Source organism: Thamnophis sirtalis, unplaced genomic scaffold (assembly GCF_051295495.1).
Source record: "Thamnophis sirtalis isolate CommonGarterSnake01/CBP01778 unplaced genomic scaffold, rThaSir2_p1.2 scaffold_1, whole genome shotgun sequence".
Classification (NCBI taxonomy): Eukaryota; Metazoa; Chordata; class Lepidosauria; order Squamata; family Natricidae; genus Thamnophis; species Thamnophis sirtalis.
Genome location: NW_028261381.1, coordinates 73101032 through 73116406, shown reverse-complemented (window position 1 = coordinate 73116406; position 15375 = coordinate 73101032). Strand labels below are relative to the sequence as shown.

The 15375-nt window shown below is 35.5% G+C and overlaps 1 protein-coding gene across 2 annotated transcripts in view; it reads right to left on the bottom strand.

Annotated features, from left to right (window-relative positions):
* The window catches only part of LRRC56 (leucine rich repeat containing 56), a 58970-nt gene that overhangs the window by 37867 nt on the left and 5728 nt on the right, over window positions 1–15375 (bottom strand). The window contains exons 1-3 of one of the 2 annotated variants that reach the window (XM_087716038.1): window positions 11665–11855; window positions 8012–8119; window positions 3735–3901 (exon numbers count right to left, since the gene is read on the bottom strand). In XM_087716038.1, coding sequence (XP_087572164.1) covers window positions 3735–3901; window positions 8012–8030 — 186 coding nt within the window. In that variant the 5' untranslated portion in view covers window positions 8031–8119; window positions 11665–11855. Of the gene's footprint in view, window positions 1–3734; window positions 3902–8011; window positions 8120–11664; window positions 11856–15375 lie in introns of those variants that run through there. The other variant, XM_087716042.1, reaches the window with a different exon arrangement.

Here is a 15375-nt window from a genome sequence, read left to right as displayed (position 1 = left end):
GACTTCCAAGGTCCCTTCCAACTCTGTTACTGTTAACTGTTCTTGATTATTTGCTATGCTGATATGATGGGTCGTGGACTCCGTTAAAGTATGATGGTCACTACCTTAATATCCAATTTAAATAAGAGCATGAGTAAGAAATCATTTTTGCAAGTAGGGTCTACATTTTGAAGGTCTGCATGGGACACATATTATTAATTTTAAAATTATTTTGAAAACAGTAGTTTTACTTTTAGAATTGCTCATCAAATCATTGATGTCCAAATTTAGCTACTATTATGTGCACGGTCTGAATACTGAGCATTTGATCCATAATGGCATCGTTTTTGTTCCAGAAAATACAAGAAAAGGTATGAAAACAGAAGGAAACAGTGGCAGAACAATGCAGCTAGGTGAGTAATGAGTTGGAAGGTTACATGCATGACATCTGACATTCGATTTACAACACAACTCAGTAAATAATTGTAGTAGTTATCGATATAGGAGGAAGAATGTAATGGAAATTCTAAACAACATTTCCCACACTCTGGATCTCTTAAACTGCACTTTTTAAAACCAGCAATTTATCTTATACATATTTGCTTTAGAAATTGGAATAAAAAAAGATTGCCAGTTTAATAAAGATGTTGACTATAGCATCTTATTTATTTTAGAATTTTTCTCAGCTGCATTTCTTTTGGCTTTCTAAGCAACAAGTTTATTTACTTTGCATCAACAGACACAAGGGGAAATGGTTTTCATCTATATGAAACTTCATTTTTTCAAAATAAAGAGAATTTTCCCAATTACGTGCCTTAAAAAAGAAGGCAAAGGATTTCTCAAACTCCTTTCCCACAGAGAAAATAACATACTGGTTTGTTGTGCCCGATTCACAACAAAGTACAAGCTATCAACTAAGTACCCTATGGCCAAGGTCATGAACTGCACCTGAGGCTTTTTTCAGGCTTTAATTAGTTAACCAAATAAAAATACTTGATACAATAGATTTTTTTAAAAAAAGATGAACTTTAGCCTCATTCTTTTCAAAGAGAATGCAGCATTATTGTTTTATCAACACAAAACATTTAAATATTAAAAGAATGTGAATGTTAATAAATTTGCTGAACAGAGACGATCGCCCACAAGAGAAGCTCTGCAAAAACACTAAACGAGCTCAAACACATTGCAGCAACCTTGAACATCACAAAAAGGAAATAGAATATCTACATAACACTTTCCAATAAAATGGATATTCACACAACTTTATCATAAAGTGCATAACCACTTAATCCACTACAACACAAACAGCACAAACTATGAAAAGGATAACGTCACCACACATCAAAATCATCTCAGGAACAACCACCAGTCATGGCATCATGTAGTACACAAAGCAACTAAAGCTCTCCAAAATATCTTAAGTAACCCAAAAGACCCAGAATTCCCAGAAGAAAAAACAGGTACAATATATAGTATAAGGACTATAACAGCCATTATGTAGGACAAACAGAACTTTAGCAGAGGCATCTATGAATACCAACTAGCGGTTTAGAAGACATGATGAAAACTCTCTAATCAAACAACACATGAACTGAGTTAACCATAATTTCAATTGAAAAACTATGAACATGCTAGACAAAGTTAACTCCAAAAACACTAGAGAATTCCTGGAAGCTTAGCAGTCAGACAAATCAGCCATCAAGTGGGACATAGAGATAAACAATATCTACATATCATTCAAAAGAGCTAATCAAAAACTATCCAGAGCTGAAAAAGCTTCTTGCATGAGAAGCAAACTGTTTTCTAAGAAAAACCAAGAAAGTCCAGTTGCTTCTTGAAAAAGCACCTTTGGGACAATTTCTGTAAGCAAACAACCAAGCTCAGAGAGAACAAAAATCCTACTGAGAAAACAGTTGCTTGGATCCAGCAAGAGCTTGTTGCTAGTGAAAAAGTTTCAGCCAACAAAAAGAGTTTGTTGGCTGAAATGGGGGGAGAAATGTTAATTATCCATTTCTGTTCATTTTGCAATCCTCAACATCATTCTAAAATGTATTCTGGAGACTGAGGGTACTCCAGAACATTATAGTATTGGAGCCTGACAAAGAAAAATATCACCCCACCTTCTAACTTGCTAGCAAGAATGAGCTGCATAGAATTACCGTATTTTCACGACCAAAAGCCGCACCGGATTATAAGCCGCAGTATCAATTAACGTTAATTTTTCAAACTTTTTCCACATATAAAGCGCACCGGGTTATAAGCCGCACGTTTCCCGACGCTTCTGGACATCTGTTGCAGTCGCGAGGAGCGGTATGAAGGTTCTTGGCGCTCCAGGAAGCCCCGAAAGCAGCTGGGAGAGGCGCACGGCTTGGTTTCTCCTCCCTGGACGTCGCAGCAGCAGCCCCAAGCGCACCGATCTCTGTGTTTTTCGCATCGGGGCATGCTCTTGCAGCACACCCCGATGCGAAAAACACTGAGATCGGTGAGTTTGGGGCTGCTGCTGCGACGTCCAGGGAGGAGAAACCAAACCGCGCGCCTCTCCCAGCTGCTTTCGGAGCTTCCTGGAGCGCCAAGAACCTTCGTGCTGCTCCTCGCGACTGCAACAGATGTCCAGAAGCGGCTTTTGGGGCTAATGGGGATTGGATTTCCAGCTCGATAGCCCCTGTCGCTTCTGGACGTCTATTGCAGTTGTGAGGAGCCGAGGAGAGTGTGGAGAAGAGCGCGTGACGGTTCTTGGCGCTCCGGGAAGCGGGAGAGGCGCGCGGTTTGGTTTCTCCTCCCTGGACGTCGCAGCAGCAGCCCCAAGCGCACCGATCTCTGTGTTTTTCGCATCGGGGTGTGCTGCAAGAGCATGCCCCGATGCGAAAAACACAGGGATCGGTGCGCTTGGGGCTGCTGCTGCGACGTCCAGGGAGGAGAAACCAAACCGCGCCTCTCCCGCTTCCCGGAGCGCCAAGAACCATCGCGCGCTCTTCTCCACACTCTCCTCGGCTCCTCACAACTGCAATAGACGTCCAGAAGCGACAGGGGCTATCGAGCTGGAAATCCAATCCCCATTAGCCCCAAAAGCCGCTTCTGGACATCTATTGCAGTCGCGAGGAGCAAAGCAGCTGGGAGATCTTTTTCCACATATAAAGCGCACCGGGTTATAAGCCGCACTGCCGATTTTGGATCAAATTTTAGGATTTTCAGTGCAGCTTATGGTCGTGAAAATACGGTACACAGGGAATGCTTCTGTGGACAGAGATGAAGTTAGATCTTGCCCAGTATTCTGGAGTATTCTTACTTAAACACATGTGGATGAGGAAAATACTTCAAGTTAGCAACAGAATGTAAGGCCAACATGAAATTATTTCTTAAAAGCTGTTAAGGAGTACAAAGCATTTTTAAAAAGACTAACTAGTAGAACTATTCAGATGTTCCAGATAAGTTATTTTAAGATAGGTTAATCCTACTAGCATGGTAAACAAAATATTAAACATAAATCATTGGTGTATCATATTTACAAATTTAATTATATTAAAAGATTCCCTAATTTGAGTCTTTAATAACTAAATAGAAATTGGTGCAATATAAACTGGGTTTCATGGATTTCCAATCACTCAATCTGAACAAATTTATAGTTGTGAAAAAAACAAATTATTCAAAACAATATTCAGTGGTTCCATCTAACTGCAATATTTTCAGATATGCCAAAGTAGTGCAATGGTCATTAATGTATCTAATATAGCTACAATAGCATAGTATATACTCACCAGTTTATGGGGAGAAAGATATTCATCCACAAGTAGCTCTTCATCTTCTTTAATAGATGGATTGGGGTTCAGGAGACCTTGCCAGCTGAGATCTGTAACCCTAACTGTTGCTGAACCTGGTCTTGAGGTCCTATCTAGTTTCCAGTTTAGCTTCATTTCAGAATGCCCTAAATGTTAAAACAGAAGAATGCAAGCTCATTATTTGAATCCTGTATTTATTTCATGTATCATAAGCTAAAACAATGCTAAAAATTTATGAAGATTGAAAAAATATAAAATATTTACTAATCAGAATGATATGCTTAGTTATATATGCATATAGGTTTTATATCTAACTAACAACTGTGAAAAAGGTTGTGCAAGCTGTTTATATTTGATACTATCTGTTTTTAATTAACAGATATAACAAAACAGTTAAAATGTTGGACAGGAAATCAAGTTCAAATCGCTATTCAGTTGCTGAGTAGAACATAGTAACTGGCAAAACCTATCTCACAAAACTTATCTAAGATTCAACATTTTTAGAAATGTTATATTCCTAATTTATATGACTCCAAACGAATCTTGTAACCATATTTAAATTTGAATATAAGTTTGGAAATAATAACACTATTAATTTTAAAAAAATGGGCTCAAAATGCAGTAGGTTTTGATAGTGATAAGGATTAATGGTAATAAGATAGCAAAATAAGCCATTATATGGAAATGCACACTGTATGAATTATTATAAAACAAACTATGTGCTGGACACTATAGCTATTATACATTGATATTCATATATAGCTCACAGCAGGTGGCAGCATCTAGTTGGTCTTAGCAGCACTTGAAAAAGAGCTAAGCAAATCAGACCTAGTTAATACAGCTCAGCTGGCAATCTGCATTAGTACAACCCTCACTTTCTGAACAATGCTAAAAGTAGCCAGAGTTAATTTAAACAAATGTCATATATCCATACTGATACAACCAGACTTCAAATTAGGGAAATTATATCTGATATTTAAACATGGAAACAAAATTAATTTGATTCTAATTATATTTAAACTCTAAATTGACAAATTAATTATTAATAATTAAAGTTATGTGCTACCAAAGTTTCAATGATACTGAGCAGATCATTTTCTTAACAAATTATGTTATTCATAAAATCAATGGTCATGACATTAAATAAAATATCATAATCATCAAAACAAACCCAATTTGTAAGACTTTTCTATTGCATTGAACAGAAGAAATAATTTATCATTCAAGCTTTCATCTACTTCAAAGAGTAATTATACTGTTCTGATTCTCTAACACTGCCCTCCAACTGCAATTGGGGTGGAGATTTCTGAATGCTTGTATATCAGAGTTCTCTGGGTGATGTGGAAACAATATTCTGGTGGAGGAGAGGAGGAATTCTAATGATCAAAATTCTGTTAAGCTAAAAAAAAACCTCAATCTTTCAATCTTGGTCAAGAGAAACTGCAGAAATGATAGATGATCTATTAAATCCCTTTTTAGGTTGCATCTTAGATGAAGTTTATGACATCTTATATAATAAACAAAGAAATGATCAATTGTGTAATGTGTAATTCTCATTTATGATATGTAGAACAACCACAAGATACTTAGATAAAATATTTTTAGTGTTATGCAACAAGAAGAGAAAAAAATGCAATAATATATAATTTTGTTGAATCCATGCTGTTCTCTGAACTTGGTTGTTTACTTGAAGATATTTAATTACCCAACTAGGTAAATCATCAGTGCGCCAAGAACTCTGCAGTTCAATCCTAAAATACATATATTCTTTTCTATTAGAATTTTATAATTCTCATGAAAATACAGATAACAATGTAAAAACAGTGAATCACTTTGCGTAAAATAAACTGCTTTATCCAACACTTCAGTATAATAGAGCTGGTTGAATATCGGGGAGATGAGGGGTGAAATCCAATTAAAAAACAAAGAGTTCCACTGTTTGGGAAGTTATTTATAAATTTTGAGGATTGATGATTTAATATTTGAAGTTATATTCTGATTTTTGTTTCCCAACATTGTTCAATTATCTGATTTTTGTTTAAACCTACTTTAAATAGAATAGCCAGTTCCATATTTATACAACAAAAATAAAATGTGTTGTATTACAAAGTTACTAGTGAACTAAAATCCAAGCTAGTATTCGCTAATACATAACAGCTGCATTAAGTACCACACCCAGTAGCTCCTTTCCAACATTTAGAGGAACACAATTACAAAACTTGGAAACAAATTAAAAAGTAGGATGCTTGGTAATGCAATCTTCTTGATAACAAGGAGTATACTTCTATTATAGAACAGCAAAACCCTACAATGTAGCAATGTAATGGCAATAATGCACAACTCTTTTTAATAGCATTACTTGAACTATAAACTAACACAATACAATATTGGTGCAAAGTGCCAATTACTGAAGATGCATGAATACTCAATATTTTTTTCTGCAATCTTCTGAAAATGTTTGAGATATTCCAATTTTAATTTTTGCTTCTAAACTCTTATTTCTGACCCAGAAACATCTGTTTTATTTGTTCTATAATTAATTTTTATTTAAACTATGGTATTATGTCCCACTTTTCAAAGACAAGGCTGCAAAAGCAGACCAGTGATACAAATATTTCAGGGTAAAGGTTGACAACAAAAATAATTAATCTTATGCCCACTTAAAAGTAGGTGAACAGAGCTTTGCTCTCCTGTCTTGGAAGGCAATTCCATTATTAAGGTGCCATACAATGTGCCAATATCTTGTCCTCAACAGTCACAATCCGGCCAGCCAAAAGTGACAAAGCCCAAGATATAAGCATTCTGCTGACCCAAGCATTACTGTATCACAGCATTTCAAATCAATGGGACTTTTCAGGCTGTCCTCAAAAATAATTCCATATAGAAGTACTGTTATGATTAACTTGTAAGTGCTGAATACTTGAACAATCAAGACAAAGCTTTACAAAGGATATATCTGTCAAACATACTGAGATTCTACCAATTGAATATGTGATCAAATATAAGTATGGAATGCAGACACATAATATTTGTAGATTAGAGAAGTTAGTTTGAAGCAGAACATATAGTGCATTCTTCTGAATGTCTTTAAGAACTATGAATACCATTTTAGCTTTAGTTTGTAAAAGTGATTTATTATGTCATCAAGAAACTATGTTAATTAGTTCCTAATGGAAAAATTGTTATTGGCTACAGTATTCATGTATTAGCTTACATCACATAAAACCTGATCTTGTTATATAAGACTTTGTTGTAGATAAACTAAAAGCTAAGAGCACATAGATACAGCTTTCATTGTAAACATGAATAAACAATTCTTTTTACTTCCTGGATAATAACTTTTGTTTATGAATAATAATGAAAAGGTCAGTTAAATTTTTTTAATTACAGTATGGAGTTTTCATTAAATGTACCTTCATATAAAAAGCTATTTTAAAGCAATATTTATTTGTCAATTAAATGTACCAATTGACTTCAGATAATCAATAATCTTTGATTATCGTCTTGGGGGAACTATACCTTCAGCTAGGTCCCTAATTTTGAAACCAATGGAAAAGAACAATTATCACTCTAGAAAGACTGCATGGTGAAAAGAGTATATGTTCGTCCCTGAGTCTTTCTCCATTTATTAATGGTAAACAGGAAAAATCTGTGTACTATGAAGATCGGAGAGAAAAAAACAACAAATGATAAACAATGCAGACCCAATCAGGTATACAAAAAAGGTAATACTGTACATGGCTATTTGCATCAACCCAATTTGTCATGGCTTTCAGCAGCTGTTTAGGCCCGTGATGGCGAACCTATTGCACACGTGCCTGGGGTGGCATGCAGCGTCCTCTCTGTTGGCACGCGAGCCGTCAATCCAGTTCAGCTCCGCTGTTTATGCATGCGCACCTCTTGCCGGCCAGCTGGTCTTCGGGTCTCTGCTACGCATGCGCAGGGGATGGTGTGTGTGTGCGTGCACATGCACAGGGGGTTTGGTGGGCATGTGCACATGTGCGGGGGTGGAACGCATGCATGGGGCCATGCATGCATGGGGGTGGGACTCGTGTGCAGGGCTGTGCGTGCATTGCATTTTGGGGGTTCAGGCGTGCGTGTGCTTTGGGCACTTAGTCCGGAAAAGGTGAACCATGACTGACCTATGCATTTGGACTTCTTTGGAGGCCTTCCTCCAGATACCCTCACAAAGGTATTTTATACATTTTTATGCTACATTTTTGTATCTTTAAAATTGTTATTTTATCACTATTTACTTGTCATGCCATCCACCATGTCTGTTTCCAACAGCAACTCCACTTGCAGAATACCAATTTGAGCTATTTATCTTCTATTTATCTTCTTGAAATGGCACTGAAGTTCTCCTGTGGTAAGTAAAGGGAGAATTGAATGGTAATTACTTAATGTAGATTCAAAATGTTATTGCTGTATATTTTACATAGGCCAGATACTTTATAGATTTACTGTAGATATAGAATTCTATTTATAATTTCCAGTGAAGAGATGTAATGTTTAAAATAACAAGTTAAGTTCATTCGTATCTATCATTATTAAGTTCTAAAAGTCAATGTAAGATATTGACATTTCAATAAAAGGACATACATCCCACATACCTTATGGAACATTTTCTCTTCTGCTCCCAGATCCACTTGAAAATCTTTGTTCTACACTGCCTTCAACACAGATGGAATTAATGTGAATCAAGGATAGGATTTTTTCTTAAAAGAATTTATTCCAAGCAAAAGCCACTTCCTTGACTTTTAACAGCAAATGGAAACTGATCTAGATATGAGTCATCTTCTTTTTCAGCATTGCTGATGGCAGAAAGATTTTTAACAGCTTCTGTTTGTTTGCTTCATTTCTATTTTGCTTTTGATGCTTGTTTCTTTCTTAATTAAATGGCTAGGTTTTATTTGTAAATATTAATGAATTTAATTGTTCAAACTGACTTGCATATGATTTTAGTTTTTGAAGTTAAAGGAAGTTTTTCCATAGAAGAAAATTCCAAGATGTAGAGAAGAAGGGAGGTGCTATTTTGCTCTAGTTTCTATTCACAATGAATGTTATTACCTAGGTTCTCAAATACCTTAGGGGTAGAATACAGAAGTTATACTTAGGATATTTCAGAGTTCAATCTTCTTATTTTTTCTCATAAAAGAAGGAAAGGTAAAAAAAATAATGAAGTTGGGCAGGTGCAAAATAGAGCACCTGATTGAAAAATACTTGGCAATTTGTTGATTTCCAATTGTATCATCTCATTCACCACCCAAAACTGTACAATTTAAATAGGAAGTTATATCTAAATGTAAATCTTCACTTGAGCATGAATTTTATTGATGACCTTGTGCTAAATATTTACCTCTACCTATTTTAATTCACAGGATTGTTGCAAGGATTTTATGCAAAATGCTGAGGTAGAAAAAATGTATATAATTCTTTAGAAGAAATGTAAACATACCGTAGCAGTGGGGGGGAAAACAATATTGCAAATGTTTCTATGGCAAAATCTAATCTGTACCACATTTCATTTACAATTGAAAAAGTACATTTATTTTTAATGAACAATTATCATACCAGTTATATACATTTAGTCATCAATTTATAACCCTTTGTTTAATAACCAAAGTCAAAGTGGCACACAAAAACGTGGCTTATGACTGTTTCTCACACGATAATTGCAGCATCTCTGAGATCATGTGAACCTTCAGATGCTTGGCAACTGGAATATATTTATGATGGCTGCAGTGTCCCAGGGTCATGTGATCATGTTTTGCAATCTTCTGATAAGCAAAGTTAATGGGTAAACCAGATTCACTTAAAAATTGTTAAATGAATCTGGCTTTGCCATTGACTTGCCAGAAGTTACCAACTTAACAACTAACTTAACTGCAGTGACTTTGTTTGTCAGAAGTCATTAAGTGAATCACTGCAGTTATCAAGTTAACAATTATGATAGGAAAGGTCATAAAAAGGGGCAAAACTCACTTAACAACTGTCTTGCTTAGCAAAGGAAATATTGGGCTCAGTTGTGGTCATGTTGATGACTGCCTGTCTTTAACAAGTGTGACCTTACAACACCATAAACATTACTATTTGGAAACAACATTTGAAAATCTTTGAATTGAAAGCTTTTGAAGGCTGCCTCTAGCTTCAAAGACCCAAGTTTATATAGCTCTGATTGAAGAGTATGTGAAAATACTGTTTGTCTATTTCTTGAATAGTATCAGAAGCCACAAAGATAAAATATTAGATGACATAGTAAACGCATCCAATCAAGATACAGTCGGGCAGCCTAGAAGTTTAATGAATAAATCTTTTCTCAAAATTAATTTCAACGATGCTTACCCAGAAAGATAAATTATCAATTTTGATGCCATAAAAGTCTTTCTCACCAGAGTAGGTTAACCAATGACACAGAGTAAGAAGTGTATGTGTATGTTTTTATCTTACATTCTGGGCTGATCAGGAATTCTTAGCATCTGTTTTATCTGTTAACATCATGGTAGTTTTAGAAAGCTGATGGTGCTTATTTATTCCCAATTTCTTCTGATGGTGTAAAGTTGCAATAACTTATTTTCCGATTGGACTGCTTATTTGTCCTAAGACTTTTTAAATGTGCACAATGGGAACCACATGGTTAATGCTGTGACTTGTATAAATAGTTATTTCAAATAAGATCAATTTTCATTGAGTACAGGACAAGCTGCTGGATATATGGGCATATGATTTAAGATTGCCCAAAGCTAATTTTGTGAAAGATTTCAGACTTTACCATGCTTTACTATTCTTGTTCAAAGGCAATAATCTTTATGATACTGAATTACTGTACTGCATTTTGAAGGGATCTGATTATAAAGATACAGGAGAGTTCAGAGTTTAACTATGGGTATGCAAAGATTTATATGCATTGTGCTGACTTAACTACTGGGGAGGTACAAGTAACAAATAGGTAGTAACTCACCAACTATTTATTAAAATGTGGTAACAAGTTCTAGAACATGACTCAAAATTGATTATACACCAACAGTAATCATAAGCCATTTCCTACAGAAGCTTGAAGTCCACTCCTACTATAAAATAAATTCAGTATTATATTTCAGGGTTCGTAGGAAATAAACTATAATACCAGTGGGGCAATTTCAAGTAAATAAGTGGAGAGAATGATAAATCTGCAAAGACTGTAAGCACTCAATTTGGTTTTTCATCCAAAATTTGAAGAATCAAAAGAAAACACATGCCTTTCTATTGAAGAAAACTAGTCTCTTTCACATATCTGTGTATTTGTTAAATATATGATAGTTAATAGAACAGTCAATAAGTGCTAGCTAATATGCTATGGCATCAATTTCATCTATTATTTGTGCAGTTCACATTAGGTAAATGTTTAACAGCATTTCACATTTTATATTCAGGGTACAGATTCCTGAATTTTTTTTAACTTCCATGCTTTGAAGCATCATATCCATCCACATCCCTGTTGATTTAAAATGCAGTCCATCCCATTGCAATAGTGCTGATTTTTCAGTGAGGACTGGAATCCAGTGGCTCAAAAATAAATCCCCCCTTTTAATAGTTATTCCTGAAAAAGGTTATTCTTGAATATACCTTTCTGGGCTTAGAGTTTTAAGTCAAGGGAACTACCGGTGGCTACTTGACTTTGGCATTAATTGTTTCCTAAGTCAAAGCACACCGTGTAGAATAACTCCCAAGTAATAATGAGCAGTTTATTTGTTTATTAAATTTGTTTGTAGCTCATCCTGCTGCAAGGTGACTTAAAAACAGCGGGATGCTATAGAATGCACTTCCCCATCAATTGAAAAAAAGCGGCAAAAAGGGCAAATATAATACTTGGCCTTGAATTTAAAAAAACCCTCAGTCATTTAAAAAAAATGGAGAATCCCTTTCCTACCTGCTTCTAATTTCTTGCGACTGCCGGCAGAAGGAAAAAAAAGACACCACGGCACGTCAAAAGAAAAAAGGGAAATGAAGCCCTCATCGAGTCACGCCTGGCAGGATACAAGCCTCTCAAGGCTTCCACCGGCGTCCCGGGGACTCCCTCGTCCTTGGTCCTTTCAGCCCTCCCAGGCCTCTTCCAAGGATTAGCGTGTGTACGCAAGGCCTCGAGTTACCTTGGCAACCGCCTGATTTGAATACACTTGCTACATAGTCATGAGCCCGGAACACTCGAAGCCAATCGCCAGCCTGCGGGGAGATGGGCGTGGCATACCTCTGCGACAAGGGCCAGCTTCTGCGCCAGGGCCCGCCCCACAAGTTTTATGGGAGGCACCAATCGCTGCGATAAGAGCGTTGGCCGCCGAAAGGCGAGTCTTAAGAGCGAGGGAGCTGAACCGTGTGTCAGTCGGCCGGTCGGCTTCCCGCCTTCTTTGTGGAGTCTTCCCGGTTGCGCGTGAACGCCACCTAGCACGTGTGTTCTGACGTATAAGCAATACCGGCTTAAAATAAACAAGGGGTTAGCGGTAGTTGCAATTATCCCCAAAGAACATCTCGGTTCCTGTATTTGTTCCGAAAGTCAGTCTGACGGGAGACGTGACCTTTTATCCTTTTCCCCAACTGAAAGCATATTTTATAAAAGGAGCTCGTGCCCATATCACACACATCCCTGCATCTCTGGCTCACGGTGTTTTATTGCTTTATTACAACAAAATGGCAATGTAATTGTTTTAAAAGCTTCTGGTAATTCTCATTATTTTTGCATTACACTGCAGGAGTGCGGGAAAACGAGGAGTTGGCTGGCAAGTTTTTTTTGTTCAAATTTTCCTTTTCCACTTTATGAAATATTGGAAGGGAAAACGTGTGAGGGAGATTTTAAGAGAAAACAGCTGGGCGGGGGGCAGACCATTTTCAGCTTTGATCACAATTTTCTGAAATTTGATTTTTTTAAAGGCATTCAGAGAAATTTACATGTGTAGTAGACCTTAGATACAGGTCTACATCTACACATTCTTACTATACATTTCTATCTATCTGTCCATCTACCTGGTCATCCATCGGAATTGTTTCCAAGCTTATAGTGGCATCCTCTGGGATGTATGTTGTACAACTCTTTCAGAATGTTTATAAACACAATGTTGAAATTTTCTTTCTTCTCCCTCTCACTCATACGCTTCCTTGCAGCTATCAAAGACACAGCTGTAACTTGCTGGCACAATTTCCCAAAGGAGTCATTTATGCTCAGAATTATTGTCATTGGGTAGTACAAAAGGGAGATGCCAAAGCTTGTAGATCTGCAGGCAATGCAGTTGTGTGATGTGGAACATATTCCCTGCTGAGATAACAAAGGACGAAAAAAAAAATGCTCAGCAGTTGGAGTGCTAGATCAGTTTTGCAAGATATTAAATATCTACTTGATTACTTTAAAATAGTAAGATACTGAGATAGTCTCACTTTCAATGCTTCATGTTCTGTAGCTATTTTTGGATTTATTTTCACTTTTTGCCAGCCCTGGGTTTTTCATAACAAAATCTGTTGTTACTTTTTGTGTGTAGATGTTGCTATTTTGGCTAAATATCTACTCATAGAATTAGCTTGCTATTAGTATATGTAGGCCACCCATTTAAACTTCAAAGATTGATGGTGGAGTCTTATTCCTTGTACAAGTAGTATAAACAAAATCAGAAACATTACATTTAGAAACACTTCTGATCCTAGATCAGGATTCTTGAGATTTAGCCGTATTTTAAATAGCATTATATTTATTTATGATCATTGACCAATCAGTACTTCCTATAACCTTTTTAGGTGTCTACTAAACTATTATGTAAATATCAATTATTTAGTATTTTTTCAGAGATTTTATCACAAAGCAAAATGAAAAGGCTGCCATTAGCAAGTGTTGGCCATTTTTAGGAAGGAAAGAAACAGATTTGGCCAACAGAACATCCTACTGGAAAAGACTTCCAGCATCATCTTTCTGGAAAGGAATGGGAATGTTTTAATGGCTCAGCCTTTTTATACTTGGCATAAGTTGATTTTCCACCCTCTTTAAAAATGCAATTTCTTTATTTACCTTAACAAGTTTTACAAAGAAAAATACAAAAAAAATAATACATGAAAAGTACAAAAATGTAAATTACTCAATATAACAAGAATTAAACAAATGAAACAAAAATGAGAGAAACTAAATATGTCATATAGAGTTCTAAATGTACCCTAGGGGAAAAATTTTAAATGATTTTCTAACTTTACAAAATATAAAGTCTATGATATAGAAAAATATATTGAGCCATTTTTGATTAGCAGATAAAATTGGTTTTTCAAAAACAGGTACGTAAGTTTCTTGAATCTAAGAATAGAACTATTTTTCCAATCTAAAAATAATTATCTAGCAATGACCCAAGAAAATTCAAATTGGGAAGGCTACAAAATGGATTTCTGTCATTTGAATTTTCTACCAAAATATCTTTAGTGCCTTTTAATAAATGCTGTAAATAAATATATGCCATAGACATATTTCTTTGGATACAACTAATGTACTCTTATGATCAGACTTTATTTAATTCTAGACTGAGGACTGATCCTTTGATAGATGTTGACTTAATGTGATCAATGTAACAAATCATTTATGTTCACAGAACATTTTTCTAAGGTGAAATTATAGTATAGGACTATAAGTGATGAATCAGAAAAATAAATGCTACTAAAAATTATTATGATAGCTTGGCTATCTACCTACTTATGCCCAGTGGTGGGATTCAAATAATTTAACAACAGGTTCTCTACCCTTATGATTTCTTCCAACAACCAGTTCACCAAATTGCTCAGAAAGCTAACAACCAGTTCTGAAGTGGTGCAAACTGGCTGAATCCCACCATTGCTTGTACCTATACATTTTATTATGATGATCCAGGTGAGTGTGTGTGTTTGTGCGTTGTGTATCTCTCTGTGTGTATAGTCAAGGATGCAGTATTTCATGGCATGTTTTAAATAAAGCAACAAAAAATTTAATCATAGTACTGATAATGTTAACGTTTTAAGGTAATTGCTTTTTATCTTGGTAAAATTTGCAATAGATATACGAGCAATGGTTTCAATCTCGAAATCATAAGGGCAAATTTGTTTTAGATAAGGGAAGTTTGAAATGTCCGTCTAATAAGGACCACTGATAATAATACATTCTGCTATGCCTTAAAGAAAATTCTTCAGGCTGGGAAAGTTGAGAGATGGTAAATATTTGATCAGCACCTAAGATTCTCTTCAGACCCAGATTATGTTGTTATATGGCATCTGTTAATTTCCTTTTAATAGTAATTTCATTAAAAATTAGAATTAAAAAGATAAAAACTAATAAAAACAAGGAATTTTTAAAAAAAGAATAAAGTGCAGAAAATAAAGAAAATACACACAATACACACACACCTACAGAAATTACTTCCCCCTTCATCACAAAAAGTAATTACTTTTGTAACTTCTTCCCATCTATCTTTAAACAAATTCTTAAAACCACATTTAGTCTTGAACAGGAAATATCCATTAAAGGTTATCAGAGATAATAACGTATCTATTTTAGCTTTGATCAAATAAATCAACTTTTTATTTTTCCTCTTTTGCTTAACAATCTTAAACTTTAGTCCCTTCAAATAATATCAAAAATATTTTGCTC